Consider the following 16,190-nt stretch of genomic DNA (forward strand, 5'->3'; position numbering starts at 1 on the left):
AGCCCCTGCTCGGCACCACCTTGCCCAGGAAGTCTACCAGGTTTCTGCTAGGCTCAGATGACCAGTTGCTCTGGGTGCCTTTGTAGCACTGTGTAGATCTTTCTTGGGACTTATCACCTTCCTCCTGGTATCACGGTTATTTGTGTACTTGTCTTATCTCCCACACCAGAGCATGAGCTCCTTGGGGGAGGAGCCCACAGCACATGGTTCACTTTTGAATTCCCCCAGCGCGGACCGAGTCCGGTGCCCGCCCGCAGTCAGCTCTCCGGCTGGTTCAAGTAAACTCGGGAACTCTCTGAACACACTATTCCTAACCAGAAATCGGTTAGGCGTTTTTACAAACTGGTGGCTGCAGAGATGTTATCTGACTCCCGGTAACAGGAAGTTTACCAGGGGCCGGAGCCCAGAGTGCGGTGGAGTGACAGTCAGCCCAGCCCATTCTTCCTTGCCCTCTTGACGCTGTCCGGGGACGCCCCATGCCACCAGCCCCACCACAGAACTGCGGATGGAGTGGGAGGGGAGGCCAGCCCATAGGCCCCGGGAAGCCCTGCACCGTGGCAAGCAAGTGGGAAGTCTCAGTAGGAGCCAAGCCGGGTGAGGATGACAGGCTTGGCTGAACCAGGCCGGAGCTTCCACCACCTGTGAAAATGGAAGCAGCCCCGGGGCTGGTGAGTGGCCCAGTTGGGCAGATGGAAGCCGGGCTGGTGTCCGCCCCCCGAGCAGGGCCGGGCTGGGGGTCACTCACAGGGCTGTGCCAGGTCGGCGGCTCCCTCTCTGCCTCTGCGTCATCACCGTCCCTGTTCTCGGCCGCCACTGCCTCAGGCTGCTCGCTTGGTCCTGTGGCGTGGCTCGGGCACTCCCAGGAATCTTCTTTTATGCTGGCCTGAAACCTCGACTCCTGAACAGTGCAGCTGGCCGCCTTCAGCGTGGCCCTGGCCTCCGGGATCCTGGCAGCGTCAACAGCAGCCCCGGCACTGTGTTCCCTGTTTAGAGACTTGCCTTTGCAGCTAAGAAACAGTTCTTTTCTTGCTCCATACTTCAAAGCTGTTGCCTGTAAATGAGGCAGCCTCTCCTGCCAAGGGCAAAGTGGCAGTCAGCCCCCATGATAGGCCACCAGCAGCGGTCCTCCCTTAAGAGACGGCAAGAGGAAGGTCCACAAGTTTCCCAGCTGCCTAAGGCCCAGTGGCTGCCTTTTCCACCTCAGCTACTCCGCGCCAGCCGCCGCAGCCCCCGCCATCTTAGGATCTGCTGTAAATGCTTTAGATGTATTTGGTCTGTAGTGCAATTTAAGGCTGATATTTGTGTGTTTATTTTCAGTCTAGATGATCTGTCTGATGCTGAGAGTGTGGTGTTGAAGTTTCCAATTACTATTTTCTTTGGATCTATCTCTCCCTTTACCTCTAATAATATTAGCTTTATATGTCTGGTCTGGGAGGTGTGGTGTTGGGTACACACATATTTATAGTTGTTAATATCCTATTGCTGAACTAATCCCTATATCATTATATAATAACCTACTTAGCCTGTTTTTATATATTTTTTTGATTTAAAGTCTGTTTTATCTAATATAAGTATGGCTAGTCTTGCTTGTTTTTCATTTCCAATGCATGGGATATCCTTTTTCATCCTTCATTTTTAGTCTATAAATATCTTCCCAGGTGAAATGAGTTTTTTGTAAGCAGCCTGTAGTTGGGTCTTGCTTTTTTCATTCATTTTATCTATTTAGCCACACTGTATCTTTTAAATGAGCTGTTTAATCCATTTACATTCAGGGTTGTTGTTGAAAGGTGTGTAGTTACTCCTGCCATTTTGGTAATTGGTTTCTGGTTTGTCTTTATATTTTTTGTTCTTCTTTTGTTGTTTATCTTTGTAATTTGGTAGTTCACTATAGTGATAAGATGTGATTTCTTTCTCTTCCTCATATGTATGTTTTCCCTACCAGTGAGTTTTATTTTTTTCTGTTCGATGATGGAAGCTCTGGTCCTTTCCCTTCCAGACATAGGACTCTCCCAATGATTTCTTATGGATCTGGTCTAGAGGCAATGAATTTCCTCAGTGTGTGCTTGTCTCAGGAAGACTTTATGTCCTCTTCATTTCTGAAGGATAGTTTTGCTGCATTTAGTATTCCTGGATTGAGGTTTTTTCTTTTAGCATTTGAGTGTGTCACCCCATTCTCTTCTGACCTTAAAGTTTCTGCTGAAAAATCTGTTGTGAGTTTGTTGAGGAGTCCCCTAAATATGACTTGATGTTTTTCTTCTGCTGTTTTTCGAATTCTCTCTTTGGCTTTCCCTTTTGGCACTTTGACTAAAATACGATTTAGGGAGGACCTTTATGGGATGAATATGTTTTGGGAATGTCTAGGATGTGGATGACCATATTTCTCCCCAGACTTGAGAAGTTCAAGTACTATTTGACTAAATAGGTTTTTGATGTCTTTTTCCTTTTCTTGTCATTCAGGAATGCCCATAATTCAAATACATGTTCACATAAAGTTTTCAAGTGCATTTTATAGGATTTCTTTATTTTTTAATTTTTTTCCTGTTTTCCAACTGGGTTACTTCAAAAGATATGTGTTCAAGTTCAGAAATTCTTACTTGTGTTTATACTATTCTGCTGTGAAAGCTCTCGGTTTTTTTTTTTTTTTTTTTAATGATTTCATTCAATAAATTCTTCAGTTCCAAAGCTTCTTTTTGGCTTCATGCCATAGATATCTTTGTTGAATTTCTCATTCAGATCACGAATTGCTTTCCTGATTACACTGAATTGCCTATCAGTATTCTCTTGTATCTCAATGAGTCTCATTAAGAGTATTATTTTGGGGCCAGCCCTGTGGTGCACTTGGGAGAGTGCAGCACTTGGGAGTGCAGCGGTGCTCCCGCCACGGGTTCAGATCCTCTATAGGAATGGTCAGTGCGCTCACTGGCTGAGCGTGGTGTGGGCGACACCAAGCCAAGGGTTGCGATCCCCTTACCGGTCACACACACACAAAAAAGACAAAAAAAAAAAAGATTATTATTTTGCATTTCCTGAAAAATATTCCATAAGTTTCATTTTCTAAAATTAATACCCAGTTATTTTTACAACAACATTGTAATAATCCAAAGAACACACATGAGGAATTGTCTTTAACTCTCAAATCAAATACAGTAGGAAGAAAATATTCCAAAATATGTAAGCATCAGCCAAAGTTATTGGGGACAACCTGGGGGAAAAGGTGATTTCTGGATCACAAGTAACAATATGTTGAGTATCAGGTGATCGACAAACAGATGACACAGGAGAGCCCTGAAACTTTCTAAAGACAGGAATTCTCCTCTGTCTTATATGTAGGCTTCAGAAGAGATTGAAGAAGAAACACTGAGTTATCTAAATATATAATTACACTTTGATGACATGTAATGTCATAATTGGCTCTTCAATGTTATGGTAGAAATAAACCAAATGAAAGTTCACAGTAACCTATGGGAAATATCACAGTTGAGAGCTACACTCCAGGATCATGAAACAGGAGAAGAACAGAGGAAAATGCCCTTGAAAGGTGGAACTTAAAAGTGATATGAGTAGGAGCAGAGCCAATTTATGTCAAGGCAACTTACTGAGAAAGAATGGCTTCAGGATTAGCAGGATTGACTTAGCCTGGTTCAGAATGTTGTGAAAACGAATATGTAGTTGTTACAAGGGAGTGGGGTGGCCATCCACGCAAATTTGGAGCCAAGAAAGGCATGATGTAAATGTTGGCAGTACCTAGCCACACACTACACTGGGAAGGTATGGGACCACAGCCTTTTTCTAAGCAAAAACAATAGATGGCCTAAACGGATAAAAGGTGGCTCCCAAGGGAAGTTAAGGGGGAGGGATGCGCATAGAGAGGCAAGGCACGTGCACATTTGACCTTTTCAAGAACTGGCCTAAGCTTAGAAATCCCCGCCTGCTAAGCATATAAATATGATCTTTTGTGTTACAGTAAATGGAACTGCCTGACAGAACCCCTGCTGCGTGTGTGTGTTTGTTCCCTATCTGGGAGAGCAGCGGTGTGCTCACCCATCTCTTGGAATCTCTTTTCGCCCCACGTCCTGGGGGGGAGAAAAGGGCAATCCCTTTGGCCCCAACCCTCTAGCGAAAGGAAAAACCTGTTGGGGTCCCGTGGGGCCGCCGGAGATGCCCAACAGCTGGTGCCCTTTGTGAGGATGGCGCCTCATAGCACTTTTGCCTTTTCCTTTCCACGGGGATGGCCAAAAATGCCACATGATCCTGAAAGATGGATGACGAAGAGGCCCTGACCTACAATGTGGAGCTTCAGAAAGGACAACGTTCAAGAGAAATCTGCTATCGGGGTGAGTACCAAAGGCCTCAAGGTCGTATCTTTCCTTTTACTTTTGTTTCTTTCTCGGTCTTCTCTTTTTAGTTTTTGGCCATTGGGAATTTTCAAGAGAAACCCAGCGATCCAGCCCTTAAGGCTCCAAAGTATTTGTTAAAAAGTCAGGGGTTAGAGCTTTCAGATGCTACTGTTGCCACAACTTGGGCGGCTGTTCTATCTATAGCACCTTGGGCGCTCTTGGCTGATTTGTTCTCATATGATACCTGGGACCATATTCAGGCCCTGGCTCAGAAGAGGGAAGTCCACCAGGGAGTCAAGCCACCCTTAGGCTTTTATCCTAGCATTAAAGATGACTCAGATTCCCCGCATACAGAGTGCATTTGGATAGCTTTTGCTGGGGAGTGAGCACAGGACAATACAATTAGTGAAAGGGTTATCAACAGCCCGAACCAACGGCCGACGGGGCCCCTTGTGCAAAGCTCTATCCTGACCTTTCCCATTTTGGTGATAAGGTAGAAGAAAAGCAGGGTCATTAGACTCTGCTCCAAAATACCAATTGGGCTAAATTTGAAAGCCCACCCCCGCCTTTTTCCGAACAACCCCAAGCTTTCCCGGTTTCAGCTCCTCTTTTCAGTAAACCCAAACCACTTGAAGATACATGGGGAAATCCCATAGATCAACTAAAACCTTCATTTTAAGCCTACCCTGTTAATGTTAATCCAGGGGGCAACAGACCAGCCCCTTGGTATCCTTGGGAAGCCCAGGATTTAAAAGAACTAAAAAAGGCTGTTGCCAAGGATGGCTCTAATTCTCCATGGGCAGAAACTATCCTTCAGGGACTAGCCCATCAGCCCTGCACTACTCAGGACCAGAAGATGTTATGTAAGGCAGTCCTCCCCCCAAATTTGTTTATTAAGTTCTGTGCCTTTTATAAGGAGGAGTGAGTGCCATGCCCAAGCGGAAAGGAATCAAGCAGCCAATCCTGTCATCCCAGTTACCTTTGACATGTTGTCTGGAACTGCAGATCAATATAGTACAGGAATCCAACAGGCAGCAATCTCACATCCTTACCAAGACCAAGTCAGGGCTGCCACCTTAGCTTCCCGGCAAAGCTTGCAGAGGGCCCCACGGAGCCCCCAATTGCTGGAATAACCCAGAGGCCCAATGAAGACCTCCCTTCCTTTATTGTTAGTGTAGAGAAAAATATACAAAGAAAATTTCCCCCTGGCCCACTCAGAGATCAGTTTGTTAAGATGCTTGTATGGGATGGAATGACCACTGATCATAAGTTGGCTTGTGCAGGCTTAAGGGACCAATCCATGGAGAAGTGGGTTATTGCTTCCAAGGAGGTAGGGAGTCAACATTTCAAGCCAGGACTTTATCCACAGCCTTGCAGGCTCAGACACAAAACTTAACCGAAGTCTTCAAGGCATTTACCACCCTGATCCCTTTGGGAGACAGTACTTCCCACCCTTCAAGGGACAATGTTTTGGTTGCGGAAGACAAGGTCATTTTAAAAGCCAATGTCCCAAGGCTAAAGGCAAAATGTCCCCTACCACACATTGCCCCTGATGTAAAAAAGGATTACATTGGAAAAAGAACTGTAGGTCCAAATTTGACAAAGATGGCAATCCCTTAAACCAAGCTAGGGGCAACCCCTAGCCCCCTCACCCCAAAGGGGTCATAAAAGTAACCAGCCAAAAGGGCCCAGGGCTAATTGGACAGTCCCTATAGTCCCCGGAGTAAGGCCAAAAATGGACATCACCATGGAGGGTAAAAGGTTCCGATGCTTAATTGATACAGGGGCAGATCAAACAGTCCTCCACTGAGAGGAAGTGCCTCCTAGCTGGGATGTTGTCCCTGGGCCTCAAATCCTTGGGGTAGAAGGTGAAACACCATGTTTTGAAACAAAAGGATGGTTAAAATGGAGAGATGCAGATGGCACCACTGGGGAGGTGAAGCCCCTCATTGCTTGCAGACTTAATGCTAATCTTTTAGGACAAGACGTCCTTGGCCAGGCAGATGCTTACATCACCACTGATCATAAGGGCTTTTATGATGAGCTTTTAGATAAGGAAGAATACCAACAACAGTTCAATACCCATTGTCACCCTAATTACAAAATGTGAGCTCAACAACCCCTCCCCAGAATCAGGGTCCACCCCCAATTCTAGAGGCCACTGCTCCCCTGGTCCCCCAGATTAAATGGAGAGATGGACCTCCAATATGGGTGGAGCAGTGGCCACTCCCTTCTCACAAGCTACAGGCTTTAAGAGATACTATCCAAGAACAACTTAGGTTGGGAAACATTTGACCCTCTGTCAGCCCTTGGAACACGCCCATTTTTGTAATAAAAAAGGCTTCAGGAAAATGGAGAATGCTCCAAGATCTTAGAGAGATAAACAAAAGGATGATTATTATGGGGACTCCTTTGCGGGGCCTACCTTGGACCCTGCCATCCCCAGCCACTTGCATCTCAAGGACTGCTTTTTTCCCCCATCCCTCTCCATCCACTTGATTGTGAAAGATTCGCCTTTTTGGTCCCATCTACCAACTTCCAAGGGCCCGATGAATGGTATAAATGGGTGGTATTGCCCCGAGGAATGGCCAACAGTCCTTCTTTTTGCCAAAATTACGTATTTCAATTGTTGCTGCCTATTAGGCAGCTTTTCGAAGTTACATTTTATATATATATATATATGATTTTGGGCGCCCCTACACCCAATCAGTTGGCCAACGTTTACAAAATTTTACAAGGTTGTTTGAGTAGGGGAACCTTCATATTTCATCTGATAAAATTCAAGTTGTACCTCCTTTTAAATTCCTGGGGTCACAACTAACCCTGGAAGGTGCCAGCCCTTTAAAACCTCAGCTTTCTATTCAGGATGAGTACTCACTTCCTGAATTACAGGGTCTTTTAGGAGAAATTAATTGGCTTCAATCTTGGATCCCCATCCCCACAGGGGAATTAACTCCTTTATTTGAGTTATCAAAAGAAAAGTCTATAACAAGAAAAATTCCATTACAATTGTGCCATAAGCAAATATTAAACAAGGTGCAAAATTACTTAAACTGGGCCCAATTAGCCAGGTATTGTGTCACCATTCCTTTACAGTTATGGCTCCTGGCCAGCCAATCCACAATAATGGTGGTTTTGGTACAGGAAGGGCAGCCTCTCCAATGGATCCATATTTCTCTCGGGGGCTCTCCCCAAGTTTACACCCTTATTGATCAATTAGCTGATTTAATTATAAAACAGAGAGACACCGCTATGCGCTGTTATGCCAAGGAACCAGTTAAAATAATAGTCTCCTATCGACTGTCTGATTTTACACGGCTTAACAGAAACAATGGTCAACTGGCGCTGGCATTAGAAGGGTTTTTGGGCCTTATTGACTGCCATTATGGAGCTCACAAGTGGGTATCATCATTCAACCGGTTAAATTGGGAGGCCCCACGTTTGTTTTCCAACCATCCTTTAACTGATGGATGTAATATATTCACAGACGGGGGAGAAGCAGGAGCTTCAATTATAATTGGTCAGCCTCAAACATTTCAACATAAGCCCCCGCCAAAAAGGAGTTTTCAACCTTGCGATGGGTCCGCACAATATAAAGAATTATTGGTAATTATAATGGCTTTAAAAGAAGTTCCAGACCCCATGAATTTGTTCTCTGATAGTTTATATGTTGTGAATTTATTGCCTGGGTCGCTCAATTCTCATATCCGACTGGAGAACAACCGTATCACACCACTAATGATGCAGGTCCGGTCCTATGTACAACAAAGAAACCAACCTATTAACGTGCACCATTTAAGGGGGCACCAAGGGCTGCCCGGGTTCCTTTCTTCAGGAAATGCCCCGGCAGACAAAATACCTACCACAGGCACCAATGTTTACACCACACAGTGTGCATCTGATTTTCACACCTTAACTCATGTTAACTGGAGAGGGCTTCAAGCCCGATTCCCACAAATCCCAGTTGCACAGTTAAAAAGAATTGTTCATACCTTTAAATCTTGCATCCCACATTTACAGGTACCGCCTTTAAACCCCCCTGGTGTAAACCCTAGGGGGCTCAAATCTAATGTTTTATGGCAAACTGATGTCACTCATTTTCCAGCATTTGGAAAATTAAAATATATTTTCATGTCTATTGACACTTATTCTCATGCCTGTTGAGCTAGCTACAGCCCACACTGGGGAAAAGGCTAAACATGCACAAAGTCATTTACTACAATGTTTTGCCACACTAGGCCTCCCCAGTCAACTTAAAAAAGATAATGGCCCTTGCTTTGTTAGCAAAGCCTTCCAAGATTTTTTATCCACTTGGAACATACGCCACTCCACTGGCATCCCTTATAATCCTCAGGGACAAGCCATAATAGAATGTCACCATCAGAATCTAAAGAACCAAATTTTAAAACAAAAAGGGGGAATTATTAGCTCCTGCCAACAGTTAGGAATGGCATTATTTACCTTAAATATTTTAAATTTTCCAAAATATGAGCCAATAACTGCTTTCCAAAAACACTGGTCAACCCAATCCCCATGTCCTGCCTTTCAGGACAATGGAGAGGCCCTGACCTACTCTTAACTATGGGCAGAGGATTTGGCCAGGAAAGTCCACAATGAAGCAAGCTTATCTTCTGCTAGGGGTCTTCTCCATGATTGGTGAAGCAAGTCCACCCTCTTCTCCACACACTCCAGCTAACCAAACATGAACAGAAGGGGCTTGGACTTGCTGTTTCTGCAACAAGGAGGATTATGTGCAGCCCTCAAAGAAGAATGTTGTTTTTACGCAGACCATTCCGGCGTTGTTAAAGATTCTTTAGCTAAATTAAGAGAAGGATTAGAAAAATGTAGGAGGGAAAGAGAGGCCAATTCTGGCTGGTTTGAAGGCTGGTTTAGAACTTCCCCTTGGCTCACCACTCTAATATCTGCCTTAATGGGCCCTCCATGCATGTGGGGTCGGCTAATGGCCCTTATAAGGTGCAAGGTAGGGTCCCTCACCATGCTCACCCAGGTGGTGGAAAAGGTAGCTAATGAACAACACCCCTAAGACCCTTGGGTCAATTTGGCCCTTCCAAAAAAAATTAACACCAAGGTGTAATCTCTTGTTTGGCTTCAGCTTGGTTGGATAGTCAGTGACAGGTAAGATCCCCCATGGGGGAGACAACCTAAGACAGGTACAACCACACAAGACCAATACAGGTTCTTTCAGCCTTAGCTTGGTTGGATAGTCAACGACGGGTAAGATCCCCTAACAGGGGAGCGGGACAACCTAAGACAGACACAACCACACAAGGCTTCTATTAAAACAAAAAGAGGGACCTATGGGATCGTGCCCTTTTTCTAAACAAAAGCAACAGATGGCCTAAACAAATAAAAGGTCACGCCCAAGGGAAGTTAAGGGGGAGGGCTAAGCATAGAGAGGCAAGGCACATGCACATTTGACTTTTTCAAGAATTGGCCTAAGCTTAGAAATCCCCGCCTGCTAAGCATATAAATATGATCTTTTGTGTTACAATAAACGGAACTGCCTGACAGAACCCCCACTGCATGTGTATGTGTTTGTTCCCTATTTGGGAGAGCAGCGGTGTGCTCACCCATCTCTTGGAATCTCTTTTTGCCCCACATCCTGGGGGAGGGGGTGGAGGGGAGAAAAGGGCAATCCCTTTGGCCCCAACCCTCTAGCGAAAGGAAAAACCTGTTGGGGTCCCGTGCAGCCACTGGAGATGCCCAACAGGAAGGGATGCTGTTCATTGAGTCTTTCAGTTTCTCAGGAAAATCATGTACTTTGACATGAATGCATGGGATGTCACTCACTATTGGAACATTATTCCAATATTAGAGTAAGTGAAACACTGGAATATTGGGTCTGGCCATTATGAAAAAAATAACACCCTAAAGGTGCTGGCAAGTATGTGGGGACATTGGAACCCTTGTTCAATGGTGGGGATGGAAACATTAAGGAAGTTCCTAAAAAAGTTAAAAAGAATATTACCATATGGTCCAGCAGTCCCAAATCTGGGTAAATACACAAACAAGTGAAATCAGGATCTTGGAAAGATATTACCTATCCCACGTTAAGAGTGACACTATTGAAAATAATGAAGTTGTGGTAGTAATCCAAACATCCTTCAATGAATGAATGTATAAAGAAACTGTGGTACCTATGTACTGTAGAATATTATTCAGTCTTAAAAAGAAGGAAGTTGGACCATTTGCAATAAGATGGACAAACCTTGAGGACATTGCACTAAGTGAAATAAGTCAGTCAAAGAAGGACAGCTATTACATGATTTCACTTACATGAGGTCTGAAAAATAATCAAACTCATATAAGCCAAGAATAGAATGGTGGTTTCCAGAGGCTGGGGGTAGGAGGAAATGGGGGAGTTGCTCATCGCTGGGTTTTGTAATTCAGTTACACAGATGAATATGTTCTAGAAATCTGTTGTCCAACAGTGTGTCTACTGTATAGAATATACTGAAAATGTATTGCATACTTAAAAGTCTACTAGGCAGGTAGATTTCATGTCAAGTGTTCTTACCACAGTATAATAAACCAAATGAAATTAATAATGATAGAGAATTTATTAAAAATTTATTAAGACCACCTGTTTCTAGGTATACAACTCAAAGCGACCATAAAAGGACAAAGTGGGATGCAAGAATCCTGAGTACACTGAAAAAGGAAACATAATTACAAAAATTATGAACCAGAATAAAAGCTAAGACCATCATGTCAATGATGTGCAAAGCTGGCACAAGACCCAGAAGACATTAGGAATCAGAAACCAGAGAGAAGTACTCTGCACTCCCTTATGCTGACTCACAAGTTTTTAAAAAGGCAGGTGAGTCACCGAGTTTCTGGTGATGGTGTGATGGTTTTCAACAAAGGAAGGGAATTTGTCCAGGCAGGGCAAGTCAGTTGAAGGAAGGTTGGCTTGTGGAGATGACGGTCCTATGGGGAGAAGGTCAACAAGTGCAAGGCTGTCAGCAGCTGGATCCACAGCAGGACCCACAGCCCTGGGCTAGGCAGCCAGGCAGGCAGCAGCATGTGGGTTGGTAGCAGGTTCTCGTACAGTACACAGGTGTGCAGCACACTGGCTGGCAGCAGGGTGAGCCACAGCAGCTGGGGCGGCAGCAAGGCTGGCAGCAGCCGGACCCACCGCAGCTTTGGCCACAGCAGCTGGAGCCACAGCAGCTGGGCTGGCAGCAGCTAGATCCACCGCAGGAAGGGCGGCAGCAGCTGGACACACAGCAAGGGCTGCAGCCACAGCTGGGGCGGCAGAAGGTGGTCCTGCAGCAGGTGGTTTGACAGCAAGTTGGGCGGCAGCAAGGCTGGCAGCAGCCGGACCCACCGCAGCTTTGGCCACAGCAGCTGGAGCCACAGCAGCTGGGCTGGCAGCAGCTAGATCCACCGCAGGAAGGGCGGCAGCAGCTGGACACACAGCAAGGGCTGCAGCCACAGCTGGGGCGGCAGCAGGTGGTCCTGCAGCAGGTGGTTTGACAGCAAGTTGGGCGGCAGCAAGGCTGGCAGCAGCCGGACCCACCGCAGCTTTGGCCACAGCAGCTGGAGCCACAGCAGCTGGGCTGGCAGCAGCTAGATCCACCGCAGGAAGGGCGGCAGCAGCTGGACACACAGCAAGGGCTGCAGCCACAGCTGGGGCGGCAGCAGGTGGTCCTGCAGCAGGTGGTTCTGCAGCAGGTGGGCTGGCAGCAAGAGGAGCAGCAGGAGTTAGTCATTGTGTGAGGAGTGGTGGTGGGCTTCTGTGGAGAGGTGAGTTTTCCAGACTCTGATGAGTACTTGCAGTGTGTGGTCCTTTTATACACTGGGCCTCCAAAGATTGGACCTATAGACAGGACTTTTCCTTGTTTTTGTTTTCATCGTTTCCTATCATACTGGGAAATTGTCAAGGAGGAAGTCTTTTCCTAAGCGTTGTGAATCTTTTTGACAGTAATTGTTTAATCAGTTTCTTAATTGAGAACAACTCATAGAAACTTTTTTTCAGAAAAAAGGAAGGTGGTGACATTATTAGCATCATTCCTGTTCTGATGATCACCTCATCATGTGATGGCTCTTGCTGGCTGCAGGAAGGTCGGGGCAGTTTCCCTCCCTGGCTTTGTTCCTTTGGCTGTATGTTGATTGGTGAGTGTCTGTGGGGAGGGGTGTGATACTGATATGTTCACAGTGACAAATCGAATGCCTGGGTACAGTTTTTTCTTTCACTCAGGATTGTTTTGGCCCTTGGGGTCTTTTGTGGTTCCATTTAAATTATATAATTTATTTTCTATTTCTGAGAAGAATGCCATTAGAATTTTGATAGAGATTGCATTGAATCTGTTGATCAGTTTGGGTAAAGTGGTCATTTTGACATAATTATCATTCCTATTTATGAACATGAGATGTCTTTCCATGTTATTGTGTGTTCTTTAATTTCTTTCATCAGTGTTTTATGGTTTTCAGTGTAGAGACCTTTCATTCCTTGCTTAAATTTCTTCCTCAGTATTTCACTTTTTGGTGGCTGTTGGAAATGGGATTGCTCTCATGATTTCTTTTTCAGCTAGTTTGTAGGTGGTGCATTGAAACGCTATTCATTTTTCTATGATGATTTTGTACATTGCAACTTCACTGAATTTGTTTATTAATTGTAAGAATTTTTTCATGGAGTCTTTAGATTTTTCTAAAACCTAAGAAAATACCATAGGCAGCAGTGCCAATGTAACTTCCTCTTTTCCAGTTTGCATGTACTTTCTTTCTCTCATTTTTTTCTTTATCCCACTGGTTCCATCATTAAGATTGATAGTTCACTTCACAAAACTGTTTTATTTTTTTTATTGTTGTTTTGTTATGATTTTGTTTTTTCATTTCTTTTAAATTTATTAATATAAAATGTAGTTGATTTTTGTGTCCTTTTACCAATTTCTCTATTTCCTCCCTCCCTCTCCACCTCCCCCCATCAACATCATATCTGTTCACTTGTCTTAACAAGTTCAAGGAACTTTTGTGATTGTTATGTCTTCTTCCCTCTCCCCACTTATTTGTTGCATATTTATTTATTTTTTATTAGCTCCCACAAATAAGTGAGGATGTGCGGTATTTCTCTTTTTGTGCCTGGCTTATTTCACTTGATATAATTTTCTCTAAGTCTATCCATGTTGCTGTGAATGGTAGTATTTCATTTTTGTTTTATAGCAGAGTAGTATTCCATTGTGTATATGTGCCACTTTTTCCTTATCCACTCATCTGATGAGGGGCATTTAGGTTGGTTCCAACTGTTTGGATGTCCTTTATTTCTTTCTCTTGCCTGGTTGCTCTGAGTAGAACTACCAGTATTCTGTTGAATACAAGACTGCTGAAAGTGGACATTGTTGTCTTGTTTGTGTTTCTAAAAGAAAACCTTTCAATTTTTCTTCATCCAGTATGATATTAGTTGTTGGTTTGTCATATACAGCCCTTATTGGGTTGGGGTATGTTCCTCCTACACCTAATATATGGAGAGTTTTTATCATGAAGCAATGTTGGACTTTATCACATGCTTTCTCTGCATCTACTGAGATGCTCCTGTGGTGTTTGCTCTTTATTCTGCTCATGTAATGTACCACATTTATTGATTTGCATACGTTGACCCATCTTTGCATCCCTGGGGTAAATCTCACTCGATCATGGTGTGTAATCTTTGTGATGTGCTGTTGAATTTAGCATGCTAGTATTTTGTTGAGGACTTTTGCATCTGTGTTCATCAGGGATATTGGCTTGTAGTTTTTTGGTTGTTATGTTCTCATCTTATTTTGGTATCAGGATGATGCTGGCCTCATAGAATGAGTTTGGAAGAATTCCCTTCTCTTCAATGTTTGGAAGACTTGGGGAAAACTCATTGTTAGTTCTATAAAAGTTTGGTAGAAATCAGCAGTGAAGCCATGTTATCCTGGGCTTTTCTTTGTTGGGAGAGTTTTATTACTGATTCAACCTTGTAACTCATTTTTTGTTTGTTTAGGTTTTCTTTTTTGTCTTGTTTCAGTGTTGATAGGTTATATGTGTTCATAAATTTATCCGTTTCGTCTAGATTTTCCAATTTGTTGGTGTGTATTTGTTTGTAATAGTGTCTAATATTCTTTTGTGCATATATTACCTATATATATATTTTGGTAGTAGTTGTAATATCTCCGTCTTCCTTTCTGATTTTATTTGGGTCTTCTCCCTTTTTTTCTTCATTAGTCTAGCTAATGGTTCATCAATTTTACCCTTTTATGAAGCCAACTCTATGTTTCATCAATCTTTGGAATTTTAGTTGTGGTCTGTCTTTAGTTCTGTTCCAGTCTTAATTATGTCTTTTCATCTACTGATTTTTGGGATTGTTTTTTTACTGATTTTCTATTTCCTTGATGTGCACCATTATGCTGTGTAGTTGAAATCTTTGTACTCTTTTGATGTAAACATTTATTGGTATAATCTTCCCTTTTAGTAGTGCTCTTGCAGTATTCTTTTTTATTTTTAATTTTAATTTAATTTTATTTTGTCAATATACGACGTGGTTGATTACTGTGGCCCATTACCAAAACTTCCCTCCCCCCCGCTCTCCCCCCTCCCCTCCCAGTAACCTCATATCTGTTCACTTGCGGCATCAGCTTCAAGGAATTGTAATTGTGGTGACTTCTCCCCCTCCATTTATTTGTGTATTTATTTATTTATTTTTAGCTCCCACAAATAAGTGAGAACATGTGGTATTTTTCTTTCTGTGCCTGACTAGTTTCACTTAATATAATTTTCTCTAAGTTTGTCCATGTTGTTGCAAATGGCAGTATTTCATTCTTTTTTATAGGAGAGTAGTATTCCATTTTGTAGATGTACCACAGTTTCCTTATCCACTCATCAAATGATGGACAGTTTGGCTGGTTCCAACTCTTGGCTATTGTATACAGTGCTGCAATAAACATTGGAGTACAGGTATCCCTTTGGCATGATGATTTCCATTCTTCTGGGTATACTCCCAGCAGTGGGATAGCTGGGTCATATGGTAGACCTATCTGTAATTGGTTGAGGAACCTACATATCATTTTCCATCAAGGCTGCACCATTTTGCAGTCCCACCAACAGTGGATGAGAGTTCCTTTTTCTCTGCAGCCTCTCCAGCACTTATTGTTCTCAGTCTTTTGGATGTTAGCCATCCTAACTGGGGTGAGATGGTATTTCAGTGTGGTTTTGATTTGCATTTCCTGAATGCTGAGTGATATTGAGTACTTTCTCATGTGTCTGTTGGCCTTCTGTATATCTCCCTTTGAGAAATGTCATTCAGCTCTTAGCCCATTTTTTAATTGGGTTATTTGTTTTTTTGTTGTAAAGTTGTTTGAGTTCCTTGTATATTCTGGATATTACTCCTTTGTCAGATGTATATTTTTCAAATATTTTCTCCCATTCTGTTGATTGTTTTTTCACTCTGTTGATTGTTTCTTATGCTGTGCAGAAGCTTTTTAGTTTCATATAATCCCATTTGTTTATTTTGCCTTTAGTTACCTGTGCTTTTTGGGTCCTATTCATGAATTCTGTACCCACTCTTATTTCCCGAAGTATTTCCCCTATGTTTTCTTTAAGGAGTTTTATTGTTTCAAGGTATATATTTAATTCTTTAATCCATTTTGAGTTGATTTTGGTATACAGTGAAAGATAAAGGTCTAGTTTCATTCTCCTACATATGCTTATCCAGTTTTTCCAGCACCATTTGTTGAAAAGGCAGTCTCTTCCCCTGTACGTAAACTTGCTGCCTTTGTGAAAGATCTGATGGCTGCAGGCATATGGGTTAATTTCTGGGTCCTCTATTATGTTCCATTGATCTGTGTGTCTGTTTTTATGCCAGTACCACGC

At 43.3% G+C, this 16,190-nt stretch overlaps 1 protein-coding gene across 1 annotated transcript; it reads right to left on the reverse strand.

Moving 5' to 3' along the window:
- Window positions 1–11,320: 11,320 nt before the first annotated feature.
- Window positions 11,321–12,073, reverse strand: LOC134389452 (keratin-associated protein 4-3-like). Its single transcript, XM_063113019.1, has one exon. The coding sequence runs from the start codon at window positions 12,071–12,073 to the stop codon at window positions 11,321–11,323; it is 753 nt and encodes a 250-aa protein (XP_062969089.1).
- Window positions 12,074–16,190: the final 4,117 nt, after the last annotated feature.

This window comes from Cynocephalus volans, chromosome 10 (assembly GCF_027409185.1).
Source record: "Cynocephalus volans isolate mCynVol1 chromosome 10, mCynVol1.pri, whole genome shotgun sequence".
NCBI lineage: Eukaryota > Metazoa > Chordata > Mammalia > Dermoptera > Cynocephalidae > Cynocephalus > Cynocephalus volans.